Source organism: Salvelinus alpinus, chromosome 2, assembly GCF_045679555.1.
Source record: "Salvelinus alpinus chromosome 2, SLU_Salpinus.1, whole genome shotgun sequence".
NCBI classification, from domain to species: domain Eukaryota; kingdom Metazoa; phylum Chordata; class Actinopteri; order Salmoniformes; family Salmonidae; genus Salvelinus; species Salvelinus alpinus.
Window position 1 is genome coordinate 68,658,519 of NC_092087.1, and position 26,080 is coordinate 68,684,598.

General features: G+C 42.4%; 2 protein-coding genes across 7 annotated transcripts in view; both read left to right on the plus strand.

Annotated features, from left to right (window-relative positions):
* Positions 1 to 236: 236 nt before the first annotated feature.
* LOC139567529 (myeloid-associated differentiation marker-like) lies at positions 237 to 4,573 on the plus strand. The gene has a single exon (XM_071388861.1). The coding sequence runs from the start codon at positions 773 to 775 to the stop codon at positions 1,685 to 1,687; it is 915 nt and encodes a 304-aa protein (XP_071244962.1). The 5' UTR covers positions 237 to 772; the 3' UTR covers positions 1,688 to 4,573.
* A 990-nt stretch (positions 4,574 to 5,563) lies between these two features.
* LOC139567532 (testis-expressed protein 2-like) overlaps positions 5,564 to 26,080 on the plus strand; it is a 64,523-nt gene continuing 44,006 nt past the window's right edge. For 2 of the 6 annotated variants that reach the window (XM_071388865.1, XM_071388869.1), the window contains exons 1-2: positions 5,569 to 5,751; positions 6,499 to 6,588. The gene's annotated coding sequence lies outside the window, so the exon portion shown is untranslated. Of the gene's footprint in view, positions 5,752 to 6,495; positions 6,589 to 26,080 lie in introns of all 6 variants that reach the window. The other 4 variants (XM_071388867.1, XM_071388870.1, XM_071388866.1 and 1 more) reach the window with 4 other exon arrangements.

Sequence of the window (26,080 nt, forward strand, 5' to 3'; positions counted from 1 at the left end):
CAAAGAAGCTAATTAGCTGAAATGTTAAAGCAGTCCATGATGAGATTTGAACTCACAACCTTTGGGTTGCTAGACATTCGTGTTATATGCCCACCCACCCTACTTTTGTTTTTTGCCTTATGTAACCTTACAAAACGTAATATATTATATTCATTTGAGTGTCCATGCTTTATGTTTACTATGTTACGTCTAGTCTATGAGACCAGGCTGGGGTGTAGGAAGCAAGGGATAGAAGAGTGGTGGTTTTAATCAGGTTTGCATTGTAAAAGTAATTGGTGGTATGGAACAGAGTGGAGATGGCCGCTGGCTCATGCGCTGAACTGTCGGTTTATTTGATTTTTGGGGCCTTTTATTTTGGGCCTACCATATTCTAGTTCCGGAGGGTTCTTTCCTGGATTTGGAGTTAGCAGAAATGAGAAATGTACAAGGGGGTTTGTCATCTGACTGAAAGAGCTCAACAAGACGGCATTGTTCGATTTTTTTCTCAGTTGGTGGGAAAAAAATGTGTGAGTTGACTCTATCCTGGTGTAGTACATTGTCCTGGTTAAGGTTGTTGACACCCTTTTCGGAAGGTGGAAGCAAATTTCTGTTTTAACCTAAATAGACGTTACAACTTGAATTTGAACTTGTCCAAACTGAGGTTTGGATATTTATTAAAGGAAGCAACACACCTTTTTGTTGCTCTACAGCAAAGCCCGTTACAACATTATAAACCTCTGTCTACAGCCTTTTTGGACTTTCTGGTTTTGGACTTTGTTTGGGAACCACCACCATGCCTGTAATTGTACTGGAGGCCAGTGATCTGACCAGCCCTCTGTCGCTGGTGCGTATGTGGGCTCTCCTGTCCGGTTGCCTTACCTTCAGCCTGGTAGCCTCCCTGGTTCCCTCGGAGCTGATCTCTGACACCCACCAGCCCTCCTTCAGGATCCTCTGCATGTTCACCTGGTGCCTCTTCTTCATCCTCACCCTCCTAATCCACGTGGTCAACATCATCCAGTTCCACAGCCTGGTCCCCATCTCCTGGAAGAACCTGACAGTGACTGTGGCGGCTCTCGCCACCCTCATGACCCTCAGTGCCACAGTCACCTTCCCCTGGGCGGTCATGTGTCATGAAGGTGCCTGGCCCCGTCCTATCGCCGCCTCCTTGGCGTCGTGTCTCACCTTCCTGGCCTATGGAACCGAGGCCTATCTCATCCGCAACCAGACCCAGGACCAGAAGGGCTACATGGCCAGCGTGCCCGGCCTGCTCAAGGTGCTCCAGCTCTGGGGAGGATGTGAGATGATCGTCCTGGTGGTGGAGCAGGTCCGTGGAGCTTTGGTAAAAGTAGGGTTGGCAGCTGTGGGTTGGCAGCTATGGGTGTCTGGGGCGTGGTATGCCATCTGTCTCCTAATGTCCCTGGGTACAGTGATGGTGGTTCTAGGGGACTGTGCTGGGCGATGCCCCCTGCCCTTTGACCGCCTGCTGGCCGGCTTCAGTCTGACAGGGGTGCTTCTCTATGTGGTCGCCACCATACTGTGTTTTACCAGAGTCCTGGAGCTACGGAAACGCGACCAAGACCTGACAGACAGGAAAACTGGGCCCACCCTTGTTGTCATGGAAGCGGTGATGGCCAGCATTACTCTGCTAGCTTACACAGTGGACCTGGCCTTCTCTATCAAACTGCTCCGGGATAGGAGTCATGCCTGAAGAAGACACACCTGGATAGTTGACCTTCAGAACACATAACATGTACATTATGGATATTAACGTAGTCATAGTTAATTATAGGGGAAGGGGACACATTTCCAAAGTCCATGAAATATTAACTTCTGTTGATGTCAAATGTATTTTGATTCTAATTAGGGGCACTGGAGCCTTGAAAAATGAAAAACAAATGTCATAGATATTTTCATGGACGTTATCATGTGCACAGTGTTGGGAAGTAGGTCCAGGACATGTAATTCCACTAGTAATTCAACTACATTTTTCAGTAGCTTGGTGGTAGTTTAACTAAATTCAAGTCTTTGTCGTGTTTTCAGTAGTCAGTGACTTGTTTGCCATGTAGTGGTGTAGCTATTAATACAACTTGGTGGTTCCACCAATTCGGTGCCTTTTGAGATTGTTTCACTTGATGAAAAAAACCCTGTTTGATTTCAACAAATTGTAACATTCTGTCATAAAGAGCACATGTTCAACTTAATAAAAAACAAGTTTTCCTATCTGAAAAGGTTAAACAAATAGGAATGATTATAGTAAGTGCCTATTAAGTGCCAAATGAAGTAACAGGGTTGACAGTAACAGGGTTAATTTAATCTTAAATCAGCCATGAATCCCATTGTGAAAGGGGGAATAGAAGCTTGTTGTGTGCAACAAGTAGTGCAATTGAACACAACCGTCACTCAAAAAATGTAAGTGTAAAACATTTCTAGTCTATCTATGAGTAACTGGGTTGACGTTTTATGCTCGACCCACTCAGTTTTCCACCACAAAAAAACAGAAAGAGCTAAAAAAGTGTAGAACCAGCCCACCTACATTTACAGAGGATGGAATAGGTTACTTTCTAAATGTAATCCGTTAGTTACTAGTTACCTGTCCAAAATTCTAATCAGGATTACCTTAACTCAGTAACATAATTTGACTACTTTCTGTTACTTTTGGATTACTTTCCCCTTAAGAGGCATTAGAAGAAGACAAAATGAATCCATCAAATGTATTTTGTGTGTCATCATAGTGGTCTCAGACTTGTGGTCAGACTCAGGTGGAACGAAGTTATGCTGCATTTGCAACCAAGTGGGAAGTGCGAATTTACCACATACGACTGGGAAAAACCCACTTTAACGACCCTCCAACTGGTCATTACTAGTGGGAAACTCGTCTATCATCCTGAGCTGCCACTTCTTTCACATGCTGACTTCTGACATCACCTACTAAAGACATTACCTTGATAGCGGCATTTTTTGCAGTTAAATGCAACAAAACATTATTTATAAAAAGCAGTCTATTGATATGGCTTTGAACACTATAATTACTTTACAAGCATGATAGCTGTACTTTTCGTGTATTAGTATACGCAGCTTGTTGTCCTTTAGCCAATCAGCGTTTCTCAACGAGTTCATAGTACATGAATGCATCCAACTGGTATTTACGACTTCACAACTGGTCAATTCATACCTCCCACTTGGTTAGAAAAGCAGGATTAAACTTGCACCTTTTTTCAATGCTGAATTGAACGTCATTGAAAACACATACAGGTGTCATAATGTATTTTTTCTGTAGACACCCTTTCTGAATTTAAAAGTAATCCCAAAAAATATAATCTAGTCTTCCAAAAGTATCTGTAATCCGATTACAATGATTTTGCTAGCAGCATAACCGATTACAGTTAAAACATTTTTTTATCAGATTACATGTTACTACCCAACCCTGCTTTAACGCTATTATTTGACTATTAGATGTTCAATGTTTCCTTAGTAAAACATATTTCAGCAGGAATAGTTTGACCATATTAAAACAAGAGTTCAGTTCATGTAACAGGGTTGACCTTAAAATGAGGCATAGATTCCTTAAAACGAATCACTAACAACATGAAATAAATAATCATCTTTAGAAATGACTGTCAAAGCAACAAAATAACTAAGGCTTTACAATGATGGTGAATAAATACTTGGATATATTTTGGGGTTGGAGTGATATTTGAAAATGCTGGATTTTGGCACTTTAGCAAATCTTTATTCAAATAAAAAAATCGGATTTATTGAATTCTCCATGTAGTCTATATCAAAGGGCACTTCATTGAAAATAAGGGGTTTTTAAAATGTAATATTGGTGCACAATTTCTTCTTAAAATATCAAAAGGGACTCATTTCATGGAACAACCTAACTACCAACTACATTTCCTACATAAAAAATATGTATAGCAAAAAAAGAAAAAAAGAATAACTCAATATTAGGATGGTGTTCCTAATGTTTTGTATACTCTGTGTATATTTGTATACTCTGTGTATATTTGTATACTCGGTGTAGCTTTACTCTAGCTCATCTTCTTCCAGTGTGAAGTAATTGGTAACTTGGTAAACAATTTTTATATTCTTAGATTTGTAAAATGAAGTTGAAATAATCAATAATTTACATCTATTGAAACGGACATAATACAAATACATTTGACTGATCCTGAGACATACACATATACATAAAAAGACTACAGTTGAAGAGTGAAGTAATATTTCACTAACAGTGAGTGGGGCTTGACGGACTTGAGAGGCAGTGAGAGCTTATTAAGGGAATAAATAAAAACAAGACAAACATTACATTACATTTATTCTGTGTCACAACTCATTACCATAACCCCACCGGGGGAGTTGGTAGGCAGACAAACGTCATCACACTGCAGATTTCAGATACTGTGCCAATTGCCATGTTTCTTTCTGGGCAGAATTCTCTTTCAGCTTGTCTGCATGCAAGGGGCTTAGTGATTTAATTTAGAACACTTTGAGTTTGTAACTTATCTTGCTTGTGGTTCTGTATTTGAGAGATGAAAGATACAGAGTTAGGAAGGGAGTGATTGAATTGATTAAAGACATCTTGAACAAGCAAGGTATGGTGCAGAGTTGTTTCTCAATTATCTTTTTTTTTTTTTTTTTTTGGTATTGCCTAGTATTCTATAAGAGTTTGAATAGAGTCTGTGACTAATCTAAACATAGTCTAAATGTCATTTGTAATAGAGTAAAAATGTGCATTAAATGTAATGTAGCTAGATTCCTGAGATGATTTTCTGTAGTGGATACAAACATGTCCCAAATGTATTGGGAGAGTAGCAACAGTTATAAGTCATTAACACTAGATGGCGATGCTTTCATTACCATACAAGCTTTTATTCCAATCAGTGAAGTCCACTTAAATTGCACTTTTCTCAACCAAGGACAATCTCAAGCTGTGTGAAAGTCATAAAATGGGCACAGCTTTCAGGAGGTGGTGAAAAAAATCCAACTGTGATTTAAATTACATTATGATCTTGATTGTATTCAATACCGTATCAATGTCATGGTCATCAACATTTTTTTTTTTTAAATGTTGAAGATAGAATCCCATTATATTATATGAGAACAAGCAATTCCCACAAAAGGTATGTTTATTTTTCCAATGGATTCAATGGCACAAATAATAATCTACTCTTTGAAATCAAGAGACGGACTGATGCATCATTTCAAGTGAATGCTGTGCATTTAGTGTGCGTGTTAGTGTATTTGATGGCTAGATAGTCAGGAACAATTATTTATTATTTGTGGTAGTATTATGAGACAATCCACAGCGGAAAGATCCAGAGACCAAAGTTTCAAAGTGTATCTGTGTGCTCTAACTGTGCTCCATTTATAACCTACAAATGCCTATGTCATTTTCATTTAACATTTTCCTAACCTTTTTAAGTTTGACATGCATTTCAAGTCCATTTTATAGTCCTAAAATAAAAATATTGGGAAACAATCCCAACACGTCTGTATAATCAATCCCTGCACGGGTTCGGGTTGATGATCCTTCTTATCGACTTTGATTACTCTTGCCTTGGGAGACGTTATTGTTTTTTTTCACTCAGGAACTCTGTGCTTCCAGCAGTTAGATGTCAACAGGCTGGGCATGAAATGAGGCTCAGACAACGACGCAGTACTTGGAAGTGATAACAATACAACGTTTTGTTGCTGTCCGGTAAACTGTTCATATTCATTCAGTGGATTTTGTAATCCTGTTCGCTCGAGAGATTATGAACTCGGGACACGGTAAGCTCGCGCTTGTTTAAGGCAAAACACACCTCTTTATCGGAGTTTCAGTTTTTGACATCTTTGGCTTTGTTGGCGTGAAATGTCACGTAGCCAGCGGTTTACAAAGATTGTTTTTCACAAACGACTTCGTTGTTATTTTGTAAAACAAACCATTTCAATCAGGAGTTTCACAAGAGTGAATTTTGAAATGTAAAAGCGAGAGTTGTTTTGACACAATTAACGTTTGCTAACTAGCTAGCTACTAGTAACTAGCTAAATTAGCTAGTCATTAGGTTTAGCTGCGTCCAAAACTAAACTAGGGAGTTTGCTAGGGCTTTGTTTCACCCATAGCTAAACGCTAGCGAGCTACTGTTAGCTGTCAAAGCTAGCAGTGTATGCATAGTTTATGCAACATAAGCTTACTAATCGATTAAACATTGCCCGTGTTTCTTTATAGTTCATAACATCAGCAGGAAGTTGCTTTCATATGTTTTAAACTGTTCTTTGAAGCAACTAAAAAGCCAGATGGGTAACGTTAGTCATTGCATACGTACAGTAGCTAGTTATACTGTTGTGGCCATCTTTGGAAACATTTCTCACCTGAGCAAATGTTTGAGTGATGACATGATGAAAATCACATAGTTACACAACTTTTGACTAAAGGATTTGTGTGGCAAGACCAACGTGACATTAAGTTAGTGTGTGTGTTGTGCAATTGCACACGTTTGATGTACAAACATCTATATGAATTGTTCTCTCTAGCAGATCATTGAACACTATGGACATGTGAGAGTCGACTCTACATGAATGCAGATGCTGAGACAATGCTGGATTGAATGGCACTGAGGATACGAGGTAAGCACTTTGCCAGTAAATTTGAACTGACCATTGATCCATTCTCTGTGACACAACTGACCATTGAGAGAGAGAGGGGAAAGAAAATAAAAGATGAGGATAAAGAGACACTAATTTATGTAACACACAGCTTTTATTCTATTGGAAAAGATTGAGATTGCAGCAGCAGTCAAGGAAAGGTTGTAGGCGAACCATAGTAAGACACACAGGGCTTGTGGTAATGGCTGGAGCAGAATGAGTGCAACGGTATCAAATATGTGTTTGATGCCATTCCATTCGCTCCTTTCCAGCCATTATTATGAGCCGTCCTCCCCTCAGCAGCCTCCACAGATCAGTATGTCTCTTTTCAGCCCAAACAAATACAAGGAGATAAACGTCATCACTGACATTCTCTGCTGCTGAGACGAGGGCAAAATGCCCTCTGCTGTTTATTCTTTTTGAGCAGACCTGATGTATTTGTCAGGTACCTTGAAATGGATTTGACTAATTGGCCAAGTGAAAAGTAAATGGCTGTCTGTGGCTGCCATTCAGCACTGTGATAAAATAAACTAGGCTTGTTTATTTCATATACAACAAGTATTTTTTCCCAGGGTGTTTCCTATAGGCCTATATGTAAGGGCTTATCTGTTTGTGCTATTGATCATTATGCGATGTCCTGATAGTGCGTGCGAAACCTGCTTAATGATCCACTGTTGGTTGCACCCTTTTTACACTGCCCTCTAGCATGAGTCATTTCAATGGGCCTCTTCATGTGTACTCAATACGATATTGTATGACTAGGCAAGCTACCGTTAGGGAAATTCTGAAATCAAATTCTACTAATTCCGGCTCTACGTCCTTTACTTCACTCTCGCAACACATCACCTAGCCTAACACTAAGGCTATTAATATAATTGCTGTGTGTTTTAGTCAAAAGCACTTTTCCTACATCTGAAAACATCATCCACACAAGAGACATGGCCTTGAGTAGTGTGAAATCCTCTGGATTTGTGTGTCGGGTTAGAGTTAGACCGTGTAAAAGCCAGAGAATGGATAGAGTGCCTTAAGCACCTGTTTTAAGACTCACTAAGCTTAGCCTAATTTGTGTAGCAGGTGCATCAGAAAGAGAAGTCACACCTGTCCATCAACAGCAAAACCGGAGGCATAGTGAAATGGATGTCTGCTATACAGTAGAAAGGGAAACAAAGCAAGCCTTCAGTTCCTGTCAGGCAAAAGCTGCTGTGAAACAAATCTATTTGATTTTCCTCTGGTAGTTGTGGCGACTGTTCACTTTGACCACATTGGCACACGTGGTCGTGAGGTCGAAGTCTTAGAAGGTCTCATGTTCATTTTAGGCCAGATAGTGAGCCCCTACATAGCGAGTTAGCAGAACGCTAACTGATTTGTGTACAAGCTGAAATGTTATGCGTTTTTTTTTTCAACCCGAACACCTCATGCTTGTCGTTTAACTTTGGCGACTGATGACGGATCTCCATCTATCCTGTTTTGCAATGTCATAGAACAGGTGTGTGTAGTCTGTTCTCTTCACAGTGCAGAGGCCTCCCTCTAGATTGCTGGTAATACAACACTGCGTTATTGTGCGTGAGAGTGTCGTTAGACTGGGAAAATGTGCTGCTTATCACAGTTTTATGCTGGGCCTACGGATTACACTCTGTTGACTCGGGCACCTGTTCATGGCATTGCCCCTGACTCACTACTTGGCTATCTGGCCACCTAAATATTTCGAAGATGTTGGTCTATTTTTATACTCAGGCTCATTTCTCCTCCTTCATCAGTCACCAAATTAGCATTCATACCATTTTGTAATGTCTCTTTATAGAGCAGAGCACTGAGTTGTTGACTCAACTGTACTGTTGTCTTGTTGCGTCATGGTCCACGTCACACGTTAGCCGCTCAGAGGTCGTAACAGGTGTGGCAGAAAGCTGAGCAATTGTGGAGGAACTTTCCATTTTACACTAAGTCACAGAGGAGAAACTCACCACATTGCCCTGCCACAGCTGATCAAGTCCAACAGGCTCTTCCTATCAACCCGAGCATGTCTATGCAAATACAGGTCAACGCTGGTGACGTTTAACTCCATGGAATGGCATTATTGTTGGTTCTGATCTCGACAGGTTTGACTGGGATTAAGGCAGGAGGGCACACTGGTTCAATAAACAGGCATTTCTTTTGGCCTTGTTACCCATTTCCCTAGTAGTCATGAAATGCCCTCTCTTATCAGATCAGACAGACATTTGTAGCATTAGGTGCTTAGGCTAACTGAACCTTCATCTGAAGTGCAACCCAAAAGAAATGATGTAAATCAATCCCCCTTATCAGTTTGTCTCTTATGAGGTAAAATACCTATCGATGCTTCACAATGACTCATCGTTGTTGTGATTTGTGCTCTATGGAATGTGCTCTATGGAATGTGCTCTATGCAGTGCCCCATGTGAGAAGTAGAGGCAGAAGTGCCAGTGCTTGAGTAATCTGTTTTGAAATATGCTTGATGCTAGTTGTCGGACGTTTCTATCACCATTGTTCTCCTCTTGGCAAGACCGACATTCTTCCCGGGAGACTGGGCTTACCCAGATGAAAATGACGGACACGGTCTGGTACATTGACAGAGACGATGATCAACATTTCTCTAAAACTCAGGCAGCTTATGGCGAACAACAGGGATTTATAGTCCTATTCATTTATTGAGAGGCGGTGAAAAGTTGCACAGTTAGGCACACTGTTCTCACACGGGGCACCAATAGCCTCTGGAGGAGCCCCTATACTAAGAACAGTGTGTACCGATGGACGGACAGGCCGGACGGTGGATGTGGTGAGTCTAGAATGTCTCACTGGGGTGTCAAAATATTATTTTATAACAAATATGCTTTCTCCCGTGTTGGATAGCGGTCGCTGTCTGCTATTCTGAAACATCAGTGTGCTGTTGAATTGACTTATTTTCCTAGACCATGTTGCTGTGTGTGTAATAGCAAAGTTAGCCAGCATATTGGTGTTGAGAGCAATGCGGCGGAGGCAGCAGCAGAGTTAGGAGATGAGCAAACAGCCCTTGCCTTATTTGTCTAAGATTAGTGAGGAGAGAGGAAAATGTTCCCACATCTAGTGGAAAGCCTTCCCAGAAGAGTGGAGGCTGTTATGGCAGCAAAGGGGGGACCAACTCCATATTAATGCCCATGATTTTATTTGACGAGCAGGTGTCACATACTTTTGGTCATGTAGTGCATGTCTAGCTACAGAAATAAGACAGATCCTGCTTGTGTTGCCTGTTTGAGTGTTTGTTTAATAGCCTACTGATTCCGTGAGCAGCAAGCCTCACGCAACCACATGTCAGATAAACAATTTCACAAATTTGGCTGTTTTTAATATTTGCTGTAATAAAGGCTTTACACTTGTTTTCCGTTAGAACAGCCTCTCTGGTGTTTACACGGTTCCAAATTGTCAAAGAAATAGCTTAATAACATTCCTTTTTCTTGATCTCCTTTGTATTGTTATTATTACAATTATGATCATTATAATAAGCAGGCTAATGTCATTATCATTAGTATAGCAGCCTTGTATAACCACCATTGAGCTGTAACTTACTTTAGTTCTTTATTTCAATACTTACAGTGCATTTGGAAAGTATTCAGACCTCTTGACTTTTTCCACGATTTGTTACGTTACAGCCTTATTCTAAAATGGATTCATTCGTTTTTTCCCCCTCATCAATCTACACAATACTTCATAATGACAAAGCAAGAACAGGTTTTTAGACATTTTTGCAAATGTATTAAAATTAAAAAAGGATCACGTTTACATACGTTTTCAGACCCTTTTCTTTGAGATGCGAAATTGAGCTCAGGTGCACAACTTGATTGGAGTCCACCTGTGGTAAATTCAATTGATTGGACATGATTTGGAAAGACACACACTCGTCTATGTAAGGTCCCACAGGTTGTTATAACCAATTCATTCATGTGATTGTGATACACTATATGTCAGGCCCTATTGGTCACGTGCATGCGATGCATTCATGTGTCACGTGACGAGAGCAAGGGTTGAGTGAATAGGGAATGTTTTTACTAAACAAATGACGGATTTCAGTAACAGTCAAAAATGTCTAATTATGTTGCAGCTTCAGCAACATGGACAGCGAGATTAACACGGTCGCTGCAGCACGGAGGAGAGAGAGAGACAATGGGTGCTAGTCACAGTCACTTGCTTTTTCTTTTTTTCTTTTTTTTTACACAACGCAGCAAGTCTGAGACTGACCTAGCACAATCAAATCAATTGCGGTCGGACTCCCTTTAGCCTTCTATGTGTCTTAATTTTTTTTATCAAACCGTGCGCTTAAAGCATCAGACAATCTCAGTAGATATAGTTGATTTGATTAAAACACGTCTATATACATCAACTGAAGACACCTGGCTGAGACTTCCAATCACAGCGGATCACATTGTCCATTCTGTTAACAGGCCCCTCCAACACCAATGAAGATTATTTCAATATGGCAGCTATTCATTTTGTCTTCATAGCTCAGTGATTCCTCGTACTCCTGAGAGCGCTCTTGTCTTTTCCGCAGGTCTCTGAAGACAGTTGTTTGTGCAGACAGGGTCAATGCCCTCGGAGTTCGCTCAGAAATAATGACCATTACAGAAACATGTCAACCTGTTAGCTATGAGCGATAACGGAGGTGGGTCAGGCATAGTCTCTGTACCTAGCAACAGGCCCGTCCATCATCCCCTACCTCCAGGATACAATTACTTGTTTACCAGGAGAAACAGTGCTGATACAAGGAGGGTGGGAGGGAAATAAATATAGACAAGCCAATGTCTGTCGCTTTTAAAAATGGAGATGGCGAGGCAAGCTGTGATTAGTTGCGTCAGGGCTTGAGTTCTGGTTCCGAGACGAAAGAGACAGAAATAGAGATGTCTCATCCCAGAAAGCCGAAGCACAGACGGATGAACTGTCATTTTGGACCCGAGCTGTGCCATTCCAGATCCTCCAGTACACGAGGCCACTACCTAAGTGATTAGTCATGGATATTTCTTGGCAGCTCAGTCCATTTCAGACCACATTAGTCACTTTCACTATTGATCAAAGTACCAGAGTTCATCATTAACAGTCAGCTTAGAAATGCCTAGCCCCTTTGGTTTCTTCTATATATGCGGCGTTATTAGCAGTGCAGTATCACAAACTATTGATTGTTCTTCCATGTTGGTTTGTTCCTCATTTTCTACATTCTGTCTAGCTAGGTATCAGTTCTTCAGCACTGTTGTGTGCTGTAGCGTACGGTTGCCTTGGAAGTTGGCTGTTGTGGAACTGTGTCGAAGTGGCAGGAAAACCAAATTACTCCAGACAGATAAGCCAGTTAGGCTTTCACTCTCTTAGGTGTGTGTCCGTGTTTGCACGCTTTCACTTGTATGCGACTGTGCGTTCATGTGCTTGTGTATCTGGATGACTGAGTGTGTCCGTTAGCCAAGGGGGAGACAAAGTTGGAAGGATTAGAGTCAGTGTTGGTGAACACTGCAGCAGTAGACGGCTGGACAGAAAGGCCAAGAAGATCATCAAGGACCGCAGCCTCCCGAGCCACGGCATGTTCACTCCGCCACCATCTAGAAGGCGGAGACGGTACAGGTGCATCAAAGCTGCATCTGCCCATACACCTGTTTTTTTGGCACACTGGTGCTCCTAAATTTAAAAATCCAGGTCGCACAGCAAAATATTTTTAGGTGCAAATGCGAGTAAAATGGTCGCACTTTAGAGCCCTGATACTGTGTATACACACCATTTGGTAAAATACCAAGTCCATATTGTGGCAAGAACAGCTCAAATAAGAAAAGAGAAACGATAGTCCATCATTACTTTAAAACATGAAGGTCAGTCAATGCGGACAATTTCAAGAACTTTGAAACTTTGACAAGTGCAGTCGCAAAAAGCATCAAGCGCTATGATGAAACTGGCTCTCATGAGGACCGCCACAGGAAGGAAGACCCAGAGTTAGCTCTGCTGCAGAGGATAAGTTCATTAAAGTTAACTGCACCTCAGATTGCAACCCAAATAAATGCTTCACAGAGTAACAGACATCTCAACATCAACTGTTCAGAGAAGACTGCGTGAAATTGCTGCAAAGAAACACCTACTAAAGGACACCAATAAGAAGAGACTTGCTTGGGCCAAGAAGCACGAGCAATGGACATTAGACCAGTGGAAATCTGTCCTTTGGTCTCATTAGTCCAAATTTGAGATTTTTGGTTCCAACTGCTGTCTTTGTGAAACACAGAGTAGGTCAAATGGATGATCTCTGCATGTGTGGTTCCCACCGTGAAGCATGGAGGTGTGATGATGTGGGGGTGCTTTGCTGGTGACACGGTCTGTGATTTATTTAGAATTCAAGGCACACTTAACCAGCATGGCTACCACAGCAATACACTATCCCATCTGGTTTGGGCTTAGTGGGACTATCATTTGTTTTTGAACAGGACAAGGACCCAAAACGCACCTCCAGGCTGTGTAAGTGCTATTTGACTAAGGAGAGTGATGGAGTGCTGCGTCAGGTGACCTGGCCTCCACAATCACCCAACTTCAACCCAGTTGAGATGGTTTGGGATGAGTTGGACCGCAGAGTGAAGGAAGAGTAGCCAACAAGTGCTCAGCATATGTGGGAACTCTCAAGACTGTTAGAAAGTTATACCTCATGAAGCTGGTTGAGAGAATGCCAAGAGTGTGCAAAGCTGTCATCAAGGCAATGGGTGGATACTTTGAAGAATCTCAAATATATTTTGATTTAACACTTTTTGTTGTTGTTACTACATGATTCCATATGTGTTATTTCATAGTTTTGATGTCTTCACTATTATTCTATTATTATAAATAGAAAAACCCTTGAATTGAGATGGTTTGGGTGTGTCCACATTTTTGACTGGTACTGTGTATATATACAGTGGAGAGAACAAGTATTTGATACACTGCCGATTTTGCAGGTTTTCCTACTTACAAAGCATGTAGAGGTCTGTCATTTTTATCATAGGTACACTTCAACTGTGAGAGACGGAATCTAAAACAAAAATCCAGAAAATCACATTGTATGATTTTTAAGTAATGAATTTGCATTTTATTGCATGACATAAGTATTTGATCACCTACCAACCAGTAAGAATTCCGGCTCTCACAGACCTGTTAGTTTTTCTTTAAGAAGCCCTCCTGTTCTCCACTCATTACCTGTATTAACTGCACCTGTTTGAACTCGTTACCTGTATCAAAGACACCTGTCCACACACACAATCAAACAGACTCCAACCTCTCCACAATGGCCAAGACCAGAGAGCTGTGTAAGGACATCAGGGATAAATTGTAGACCTGTACAAGGCTGGGATGGGCTACAGGACAATAGGCAAGCAGCTTGGTGAGAAGGCAACAACTGTTGGCACAATTATTAGAAAATGGAAGAAGTTCAAGATGACGGTCAATCACCCTCGGTCTGGGGCTCCATGCAAGATCTCACCTCGTGGGGCATCAATGATCATGAGGAATGTGAGGGATCAGCCCAGAACTACACGGCAGGACCTGGTCAATGACCTGAAGAGAGCTGGGACCACAGTCTCAAAGAAAACCATTAGTAACACACTACGCCGTCATGGATTAAAATCCTGCAGCGCACGCAAGGTCCCCCTGCTCAAGCCAGCGCATGTCCAGGCCCGTCTGAAGTTTGCCAATGACCATCTGGATGATCCAGAGGAGGAATGGGAGAAGGTCATGTGGTCTGATGAGACAAAAATAGAGCTTTTTGGTCTAAACTCCACTCGCCGTGTTTGGAGGAAGAAGAAGGATGAGTACAACCCCAAGAACACCATCCCAACCGTGAAGCATGGAGGTGGAAACATCATTCTTTGGGGATGCTTTTCTGCAAAGGGGACAGGACGACTGCACCGTATTGAGGAGAGGATGGATGGGGCCATGTATCGCGAGATCTTGACCAACAACCTCCTTCCCTCAGTAAGAGCATTGAAGATGGGTGGTGGCTGGGTCTTCCAGCATGACAACGACCCGAAACACACAGCCAGGGCAACTAAGGAGTGGCTCCGTAAGAAGCATCTCAAGGTCCTGGAGTGGCCTAGCCAGTCTCCAGACCTGAACCCAATAGAAAATCTTTGGAGGGAGCCGAAAGTCCGTATTGCCCAGCGACAGCCCCGAAACCTGAAGGATCTGGAGAAGGTCTGTATGGAGGAGTGGGCCAAAATCCCTGCTGCAGTGTGTGCAAACCTGGTCAAGAACTACAGGAAACGTATGATCTCTGTAATTGCAAACTAAGGTTTCTGTACCAAATATTAAGTTCTGCTTTTCTGATGTATCAAATACTTATGTCATGCAATAAAATGCCAATTAATTACTTAAAAATCATACAATGTGATTTTCTGGATTTTTGTTTTAGATTCCTTCTCTCACAGTTGAAGTGTACCTATGATAAAAATTACAGACCTCTACATGCTTTGTAAGTAGGAAAACCTGCAAAATCGTCAGTGTATCAAATACTTGTTCTCCCCACTGTATTTATATTTCGGACTCTGGTACGGAAGCTAATTTCCTGCAATTCTATCCATTTTGCAATGGGCTTTTGTACTGTGCATTTAAATATTGTAATGATATTTCTACGACATTTCATTTTAGTTACACTGTTTATACTCACCGAGTTTTTATTTATATACTTGATTCTTGACATAGCTCACTCTAATATATCTACAACTGTACATATCATTCTTAGCATATCTTGTGTAAATTCATCCGGTGTGTGTTTGTGTACATTGTATACAGTTGAAATCGGAAGTTTACATACACCTTAGCCAATTACATTTAAACTTAGTTACATTTAAACTCACAATTCCTGACATTTAATCCTAGTAAAAATTCCCTGACTTAGTATCACCACCTTATTTTAAGAATGTGAAATGTCAGAATAATAGTAGAGAGAATGATTTATTTCAGCTTTTATTTCTTTCATCACATTCCCAGTGGGTCAGAAGTTTACATACACTCAATTAATATTTGGTAGCATTGCCTTTAAATTGTTTAACTTGGGTCAAATGTTTCGGGTAGCCTTCCACAAGCTTCCCACAATAAGTTGGGTGAATTCTGGCCCATTCCTCCTGACAGAGCTGGTGCAACCGAGTCAGTAGGCCTCCTTGCTCGCACACGCTTTTTCAGTTCTGCCCACACATTTTCTATAGGATTGAGGTCAGGGCTTTGTGATGGCCACTCCAATACCTTGACTTTGTTGTCCTTGAGCCATTTTGCCACAACTTTGGAAGTATGCTTGGGGTCATTGTCCATTTGGAAGACCCATTTGTGACCAAGCTTTAACTTCCTGACTGATGGCTTGATGTTGCTTCAATATATCCACATAATTTTCCTGCCTCATAATGCCATCTACTTTGTGAAGTGCACCAGTCCCTCCTGCAACAAAGCACCCCCACGACATGATGCTGCCACCTCCGTGCTTCACGGTTGGGATGATGTTCTTCGTCTTGCAAGCCTCCCCCTTTTTCCTCCAAACATAATGATTGTCATTATGGCCAAACAGTTCTATTTTTGTTTCATCAGACCAGAGCACATTTCTCCAAAAAGTATGATCTTTGTCCCCATGTGCCGTTGCAAACTGTAGTCTGGTTGTTTTGGCCCAGTGGCTTCTTCCTTGCTGCGCGGCCTTTCAGGTTATGTCAATATAGGACTCGTTTTACTGTGGATTTAGATCCTTTTGTACCTGTTTCCTCCAGCATCTTCACAAGGTCCTTTGATGTTGTTCTGGAATTGATTTGCACTTTTCGCACCAAAGTACGTTCATCTCGAGGAGACAGAACGCGTCTCCTTCCTGAGCGGTATGACGGCTGTGTGGTCCCATGGTGTTTATGCTTGTGTGCTATTGTTTGTACAGATGAACGTGGTACCTTCAGGCGTTTGGAAATTGCTCCCAAGGATGAATGAGACTTGTGAAGGTGTACCATTCTTTTTCTGAGGTCTTGACTGATTTCTTTTGATTTTTCCATGATGTCAAGCAAAGAGGCACTGAGTTTGAAGGTAGGCCTTGAAAAACATCCACAGGTACACCTCCAATTGACTCAAATGGTGTCAATTAGCCTATCAGAAGCTTCTTAAGCCACAACATCATTTTCTGGAATTTTCCAAGCTGTGTAAAGTCACAGTCAACTCAGTGTATGTAAACTTCTGACCCACTGGAATTGTGGTACAGTGAATTACAAGTGAAATAATCTGTCTGTAAACAATTGCTAGAAAAATTACTTGCGTCATGCACAAAGTAGATGTCCTAACCTACTTGCCAAAACTATAGTTTGTTAACAAGAAATTTGTGGAGTGGTTGAAAAACGAGTTTTAATGACTCCAGCCTAAGTGTATGTAAACTTCCGACTTCAACTGTATGCACGTGTAGTTTGCATTTCAATTACTGTTACAGTAATTCAAATGTAAAAAAATTATTGTTTACTTGTTGGACATTTTACTGCATTGCTAGGAGCTCATAGCATAAGCATTTTGCAGCACCAGCTATAACATCTGCTGAACTGTTTACACGACCAATCAACTTTGGTTTGATTTGAGATGGATACCCACAAATCTTAGACAGGAGGACTACTGCCGGAGCTGCTCATTTAACTCCCCTAAATATAACAAGGCTTATTATCACAGCCAGAAAGCTTAAACTCCTAGGTTTGCTTGAAGTGGACTAGTTGATAATGATCAACTTGAGTAGGTTTCCCTATGTGATACCTGGTGTAACATCTGGTGTCTGCATCCACAGCCAATTAGACACCTCATCAGAATCGAGTTGTTTTGGAATCAGTTTCAGTTAGTATCTGAATAACAGACGTGTTTTATAACACTCAGGGAGTGATTCGTCCAAGAGTTGTAAAATACAATGTTTTACCGTGCCAAAACGAGTAAATCCAGTCAGTTTTATAAGAATGTCTGATGAAGTTCATATTGTTCCACTTGGTTTTTATATGGTTGGATTTGAAACATGTCCACCTTTAATTTATTGCCTTTGTCAACAGTGTCAGAAAAACGTTGTACCCCATAAACTGTTGTACAGTACCACTTTTCAGTGCGTAGTTCCCACCCTGGTACAGCAATTAAAACTGCTCCAAGTTTCTAAGTGGAAACGAAGCTCCCATATCACAATAATTAGCCTAGACTATGTAGTCCATGCCCCCTCAAAGGAGAACTGCAACTGTTATGTCGGGAATTATGGCTTTAGTTCAAAGGAGCTCACCTCTGAGTGACCTTTTTGTGTTTAATAACAACAGCGTGAACTCTTGAACCCTTGGTTCAACTTGGTAGTCAGTAGCAGACCCAAATGGCTCTGGGTGTCGGCTCAGCCATAGGGAGAAGAAATTAACATTGTCGCCTACCTGTAGCCGTAATGGCTGACTGTGCCTACAGCCAAGGTTGTGTAGCTGCGTCGGCCATGTAACCAGAGCAGTGGAACAAGATCCCTGTGTGTCGGGCAGCGTAGCAGTTCTGTCACTGTCAAGGCCGTGTAGCTCATTCAAAGATAATGAGGGCCTGTTTAGGAAGTTGAGTGGTGGTTAAGTGAGGAGTGCATTATTTAACATGGACGGCATGACGGGTCAATGAACCAATATAGCTCACATTGATTCAGCCTATGTTAAATCCTTTCCCCTACACTGGGGCCATGGAATTCTGTAAGTGACTTAGAATGGGAACCCTGATTGTCATTCTCTTTCATTTAATCAAATACATTTTTATTTGTCACATGCGCCGAATACAGCAGGTGTAGTAGACCTTACTGTGAAATGCTGACTTACGAGCCATTAACTCTATTTATTGAACTGCATTGTTGGTTAAGAAAATATTTACAAAAAAAACTAAAGTAAAAGATTAAATTAAAAAGTAACACAATAAAATAAAGAGGCTATATACAGGGTGTAGTTTGTTAACAAGAAATTGATGCAGTGGTTGAAAAACGAGTTTTAATGACTCCAACGTAAGTGTATGTAAACTTCTGACTTCAAATGTAGGTATTACAGAATCGGTCAGGGAGAGGTTGAAAATGTCAGTGAAGACACTTGCCAGTTGGTCCGCGCATGCTCTGAGTACACGTCCTGGTAATCCGTCTGGCCCCGCGGCCTTGTGAATGTTGACCTGTTTAAAGGTCTTGCTCACATTGGCTATGGAGAGTGTGATCACACCGTCATCCGGAACAGCCGGTGCTCTCATGCATGCTTCAGTATTGCTTGCCTCGAAGCGAGCATAAAAGGCATTTAGGCCGTCTGGTAGGCTTTGTTACTTACATATTGAAACCAATACCCTTGGCTTGCTGTAGAAATGTAGTGCCCTATAAAATCTGTCTTTATTTTTGTCCTCATTCCGTTTTGTTTTTCCAGGTTTAAGTTTTTCACTCTCAAAATAGAAAAACTATTTTATTTTATGTTTTTAGTCCAAAACAGTACTTAAACCACATCATTAGACTAGTTTTGAGTTCTGGGAAAAATCTATGAAAGTGATATCATTCTGCCAGGAAAGCATAGGCTTCTTTGTAGTTTGTAGAATCTTTTGGGGAAAGCCTTTCCATCTACCAGCAAGACGGTTTTTGTTTATTTAGTAAAAAGAAAAATTCATACCAAAGAAAACAAGTGAAAGACAAAACAGTACAGATAACCTGTTTTTTTTATCATTAGCATTATCGCTAATGGCTACACAAAGTGTAGACTAGACACACACAACAACACACACTAACAGGCATTCCTGCGCCGTTGCAGGAAAATACGAAGCTGATGCATTTTGTTCAAGTCCTATGATTAACTTAAGCAAATTCAATGAGTTGTCTAATAAGTTCAATACATTTAAGGCTCTGTTCAATCAGATCCACTTCAGGCAACGTCTGCATAGTGGATGTTTTGGCGGTGTCGAGGTTGAACTGCATCAGGGCTGTCAAATCCACAAGCGGCTCCTGTCATTAGAGGACATTTGTCTTTGGCTGCACGTAGTCGTGTTATTTGAAATCCCATGCAGCCTTATTTACACGTTAGAACACTGGAATGTGAGATGTAATCTACACCTCCATTAGGCTGATAGAAATCCTCATTTTTTTCGTTCCACAATTTTTTTCATTTAGAGCGTAATTATTTCTATATAGGCTACATTTTTGCGATTGGTTGATCACCGATTTTGACAGCTTCCATGCAGTTCCGACACCGCCAAAACATCTGCTATGCGGGTTGGTGTCTGCAATCGCCATGTAATGCTTGCCTACTAAGTTCAATAAAAAATATTAAATTGTTGAATTCCCTTTTAATGTCTGGATTCTGTGAATCAGTCCGCGTTTTCCACAATGTGGATTTTTATAGGGCCCTAGAAATGGTCTGATGAATTGACCTGCAACCTATATCTTTACCTTGAGACTCAGACTTCAGATCTATGTTGTGTTCGTACATATCCAACATTTCTAGATACACTGTGGACTTGGGATGGCAGCGATACGGATGTTTTGGAAGATACATGTGGAGGGACAAGCCAAGAGCATATTTTTGGGGTTGTTAACCTCGAGTGACAGCTTGTTTTATATTAGCATATGGTCAGGGTCGTCACGAAGGACCAGTGAACCGTGCCGGAGGCCGCTGGCGAGCGTGAAGGGACATGGAGGCCCACCCTCCAGTTCTCTCTGTCGCTCTGCCTCTCTGTCTCTCTCTGTCTCTCTCTGCCTCTGTCTCTCTCTGTCATTCTGCCTCTGTGTCTCTCTCTCTGTCTCGCTGATGGGCACGTCATGAGCACTCTCTCTTTGCCTCTCATAAGTTCTCACATCTGGCATCCTGCACTAGGCTAAGTATCCTAAGTCTTAGTGGGCACTGGGCATGGCGTCACATACTGTACCCATGCCAGCCAGCCCCTTTCTCACTGAAAATAACAACTGAACCACAACAATACCAGAAATGTTGTTTGGAATGTATTGGAAATCTATTGAACCTTTTTAATCTGTGTAATAATGTAGTCATTTGGAAAGAAATAGGCTACTGTTATGTAAGTAGCAGCTCAAACATGGGATAGGCTACCGTTAGGCCTGCAGCATGTTTGTTAATGCCTTTGGGCTTTTGTATAGACCAGTGGGTAGGTCATATATAGTGTGCACAGTAGTGAATGTACGGTACAGTATCGGGCCTGGGGGAGAAGTATCAGGCCCTCACCCGGACTTTTCCTGTTTAAAGAGAGCAAGAGAGAACTTCTCTAAACATCAGGTCAGTTTACATAATTTTTTATACAGACTTCTAACTATTTTGGGTAACTGAGCACGCTCCCCAATCAAGCCCTGGCCCAGAGCATTGCCCCTGGCAGCAGTGACACAGCTTTTCCCTGGAAGATGCCTCAGGAACACAGTCGGCTCCTTGTTTACAGTCGGCTCCCTGTCTCTTTGAATTGGTAGTGAGGCTTGAAGAAACTTCCCGCAAGACTGCTATACCCCCACCCCCACCACTACTTCATCCTCATTCCAAAAATACTGTTTTAAGCCTGTGCACATGCACTCTTGACGTGGTATTTTCAGTATGAGGGAGTTCTGACTGCATTGACAGGCTGCCCTGTGATGACCCTGTGTCATTGACTGGGGTATTTTTACCCAGCCTGTTAGCACTGGCCGGTGCATCAGAAAACACGCACACTGGTTTTAAACTGGCTTGTGTGTCAAAACGCTTTCTCTCTCTCTCGCTTTCACTCTAACACAAACATGTTTATTCATGCACACTAGTACACACTTACTGGTAAACACAACATATGCGAACAGTCAGGCCTCCAGCTCTCTGATCCTCTCATCTAGTGTTCTCTGTGGAGAGACACACACACACACACAGCCAGGCCTAAAGCAGGCAGCCAATGGCAGGTGTTTTAGCGTCTGTGTGGGAGTGTGTGTGGGAACTGTCAGGTGGTCTTGAGTTTTCTAAAAGTGTCAAACAACAATGTCCTTAGCGTGTGGGTGGTAGAGCAGCTTGTGTTCTGTCCCCTGTATTTACTGGCTGATGCTGTCATCGTTTTTTTTTTTAAGCAGTGTCCTAGTTTAATAGCTGGCGGTGCTCAAGCATTAGTCAATGAGGCTTTCACTTTTAGAGAAGTGCAATCCAGAGAAATGGAGTTGGAACACCTCTCTGAGTGTCTTATTCCCTTGTCAATCGACGCCGTGTATGTTAACACTGGCACACGGGTTGTACTCTCACAATCAAACACTTCGTGTAAGGCAATGAATGTCAAATCAAATTGTATTTGTCACATGTGCTGAATACAACAGGTGTAGACCTTACAGTGAAATGCTTACTTACAAGCCCTTAACCAACAAGCCCTTAACCAACAATGCAGGTGTAAGAAAATCCCTAGAAAAGTAAGAGATAACAATAACAGATAATTAACAATAACAGATAATTAGAAAGCAGCAGTAAATAACAGTAGCGGGGCTATATACAGGGGGTACCGGTACAATGTGTCAATGTGCGGGGGGCATCGGTGTTGAGGTAATTATGTACATGTAGGTAGAGTTATTAAAGTGGCTATGCTTAGATAATAACAGAGTAGCAGCAGCACGGGGGGCTTTGACAATTTCTTTGGGCCTTCCTCTGACGCCTGGTATAGAGGTCCTGGATGGCATGAAGCTTGGCCCCGGTGACGTACTGGGCCGTACGCTCTACCCTCTGTAGTGCCTTGCGGTCGGAGGCCGAGCAGTTGCCATACCAGGTAGTGATGCAACCCGTCAAGGTGCTCTCGATGGTGCAGCTGTAAAACCTTTTGAGGATCTGAGGACCCATGCCACATCTTTTCAGTCTCCTGAATAGGTTTTGTCGTGCCCTCTTCACGACTGTCTTGGTATGCTTGGACCATGTTAGTTTGTTGGTGATGAGGACGCCAAGGAACTTGAAGCTCTCAACATGCTCCACTACAGCCATGTCAATGAGAATGGGGGTGTGCTCGGTCCTCCTTTTCCTGTAGTCCACAATCATCTCCTTTTGTCTTGATCCCGTTGAGGGAGAAGTTGTTGTCCTTGCACCACACGGTCAGGTCTCTGACCTCCTCCCTATAGGCTGTCTCATCATTGTCGGTGATCAGCCCTACTCCTGTTGTGTCATCAGCAAACTTAATGATGGTGTTGGAGTCGTGCCTGGCCGTGCCGTCATGAGTGAACAGGGAGTACAGGAGAGCACGCAACCCTGAGGGGCCCCGGTGTTGAGGATCAGCGGGGAAGATGTGTTGTTGCCTACCCTTACCACCTGGGGGCTGTCCGTCAGGAAGTCCAGGATCCATTTGCAGAGGGAGGTGTTTAGTCCCAGAGTCCTTAGCTTAGTGATAAGCTTTGAGGGCACTATGGTGTTGAACGCTGAGCTGTAGTCAATGAATAACATTCTCACATAGGTGTTCCTTTTGTCCAGATGGGAAATGGCAGTGTGGAGTGCAATAGAGATTGCATCATCAGTGGATCTGTTGGGGCGGTATGCAAATTGGAGTGGGTCTAGGGTTTCTGGGATAATGGTGTTGATGTGAGCCATGACCAGCCTTTCAAAGCATTTCATGGCTACAGAGGTGAGTGCTACGGGTCGGTAGTCTTTTAGGCAGGTTACCTTAGTTTTCTTAGGCACAGGGACTATGGTGGTCTGCTTGAAACATGTTGGTATTAGACTCGGACAGGGTGAGGTTGAAAATGTTACTGTTGGCACTAAAGAAGTAGCCTATCAGGAGTAGAGTGACGGGGAGCGTAAGCTAATCCTAGATCTGTGCCAACTTCTACCCAGAGCATAGAAGGTTTCTATACTCCCCTTACTATAGCAAAATACAGACAATTGATAGCCATGATCTCACTTCACTGCCTGGCATTTCTCTCTATCCTTGACCACAGCAAGTTTGTTGGGTGAGGGAGGCTTGCTAGACTAAGATTGTCCAGACTCCAGACAGTGGCCAGGTGTAAGCACACTCACGGGCCTTTCTATCTTCCCTTTACCTCACCTGTCTATTCCCCCTCTTCTTTCTCTCCTCTCTCTCCCTTCAACACCCTCCTTCACTATGCTCTCTTTCTCTCTTCGTTTCCCTCCCTCCAATCCCGTCCTCCCTCTCTCTCCCAGGTTCTCACCTTGTACTTCAAGAAGACACACACGTCGCTATCAGCTCAGTCAGTGTTAGCTAAGCTCCGGCATACTGCGCTGCTTACACCTATTCAGCCCGCCTCCCCTCTCTCCCGTAATCCCCTCTTTCTTATCCCCTGCCTGTGCTCTGTGTCAATGGCATTAGCACAAAGGCATTTTCATACCCGGCAGACTCGCACCCACCATTTCAATATAATTGGAAAAATGATTACGCCGTATGCTTTTATTCTACATTCTATCTCCACCCTGGTTGTAGAGGCCCGTCTTGCAGTTTATGGCGAATTTTCTGTGTATGACATCATGTAAGGGCACAAAAGCATCACTGAGAGAGAGCTACAAACATGTTTTTACTTCCCGTTTCCTCGTTTCAACACCTTTTAGGTAGTGTTATCTTAAATACCCTGGTAAATTGCCTTTTCAAAGGCGGCAGCAACAGGAATTGTTCACGACACATGGGGAGAGGATGCTTTCACCATTCACCAATAACCAGAGGCTTTGGCTTTATGTTGGGTTGTGTGGGTTGTCATTGCTTTGGGGGTTTCAGTAAGGTAGTTTCTGTATTAGCAAAGAGGGGGAGAGGTTGATTAAGTAAAGAGGGATAGTAGTGTGGGGGGATTATTGCTAAACCCTGCCTAGGAAACATGGGCTGGGATTACACAATCTCTCCAACAGGCCCTAGAAGTTGAGATATGTAGGCTTTATCGTTTTATGTGTGTCTCAAGCAAGTTTGGTTGGTGAGCTACAGTACCCATCAGTCCCTTTGGGATTGATAATGGAAGGTAGGTTTGACTCAAAGAACACTCAAACGCTTTGCTTTGGGCAATCGTGTCTTCCTCTGAGTTGCATATAGATTTCAATTCATTTGAATACATTTCTCAACATATCCTTGAGCCCTAGGATCTTGAGGACAACCGCCAAGCTCCTGTCAAGCCTCTGCAAAACAATGACGGCGCTGCACATTCTGACTTCATCTTGACTCCCCCCCCCCCTCCTTCACACAGACTTATTCTCTCACCACTTTTTCCTAATGTCCCCTGAATGCTAGCTGCCAGAATTATCATGTTTATTCTGGATTGCCATTTGGAAAACCAGCGTTTGACATTTGAGAAGGCCTCGGAGGGGGCTGGTGACGTGAGGCTATTGTGACATCCCTCACTCTAGCAGCCTGTTATTTCTGTCACATGGCAGACATAAGATGACTTGCAAAAATACCCCTCTCCTGGGGGTAAAACAAGCTACCATGGAAACAACATTATTTCAGAGGGTTATGGCTGTCAGACCCAAGGCAACATGCTATTAATGCTCAGAAAGGATGAGACTAACTCCTTGTCCATAGCCAGGGCAAATGCTCTATATTTACCCAAAGAGGAGTATCAACAGCCCTGGGCTGTTTTTTAACCCAGGATAATACTACTATCAACATGCAGTGTGAGCCTATAATGCTATCCCTAGTGGTTGAATCACAGGAAAGAACATCAAAATACTGGTGGTATTCCCTGCTCAGTCCCTCCTATGCCATCAAACCAAGTGAACCTTTTTCCCACTAGATACCAGCTCAGAGTGGTTTGATGTGGTTCGGTTTCAAGTGTGAACTAAGAGCAGGGCTGTTGAAAGAGTGTCTGGTATTGGATATTGTTACTGACCTGAAATCATGTCTTTCCCCCCCCCCTTTTTTTGTTGCATGGAGAGTTTTTAGCACCAGCTCCCACACTTTGTCAGTCTTGTCTTATTGGCTAGCCCTATTTCTTTCTGACTGCAATTAGCAGTCCAGCTAGCATGACCAACAAAGACCTCAACCTCAGCAGGGCCCATTTGTCTTGCTGCTGTGCGAGCTAGCCACTAAATTGATGTGAAAGCTAAGCAGATACTAACATGCTAATTGGATTAAGGCTAACGAATGAGATATTGAGAGCTTGATGGTTTTCCTAATTTTCAAGTTAAAGCATAGACATAATTTCCCCCCCCTCTGATTCCAAGTGTTGTCGTGGTAGAAAACAACAACGCGTCACCTTAACGAGGTAATTCATTCCAGGAAAGGTTTGTTGGTAGCGGGAGTTGTAAGGAAGTTGTTAGTCGGCATGACGACTGGATATCAGATTTTTTTTAAGTAGCTTGATGCTTAAACTGCTGGTTGCGCAATCCTCCATTTAAGGAATATAGGATTATCCGTTGTTCTTGCTCCTTCGACACAGCCTTTCCTGTTGTGCATTATTTTAAGAAAGCATACGAAAGTTGCTATTGTACAGGTTATCGCCTATGCTGGTGAAAGGATGAGTAATATTGATACTATTGACATTACGTTGCCTTGTATAATTCTGATGGGTTGAAGAGAAGGGTCGTTTTGTTGTGTCAAGGCCAGAGAGAGACTGGATAGAGGTCAC

What these genes read in the sequence shown, in the direction of transcription:
- LOC139567529 (XM_071388861.1), top strand. Translation starts at nt 773, where the DNA reads ATGCCTGTAATTGTACTGGAGGCCAGTGATCTGACCAGCCCTCTGTCG.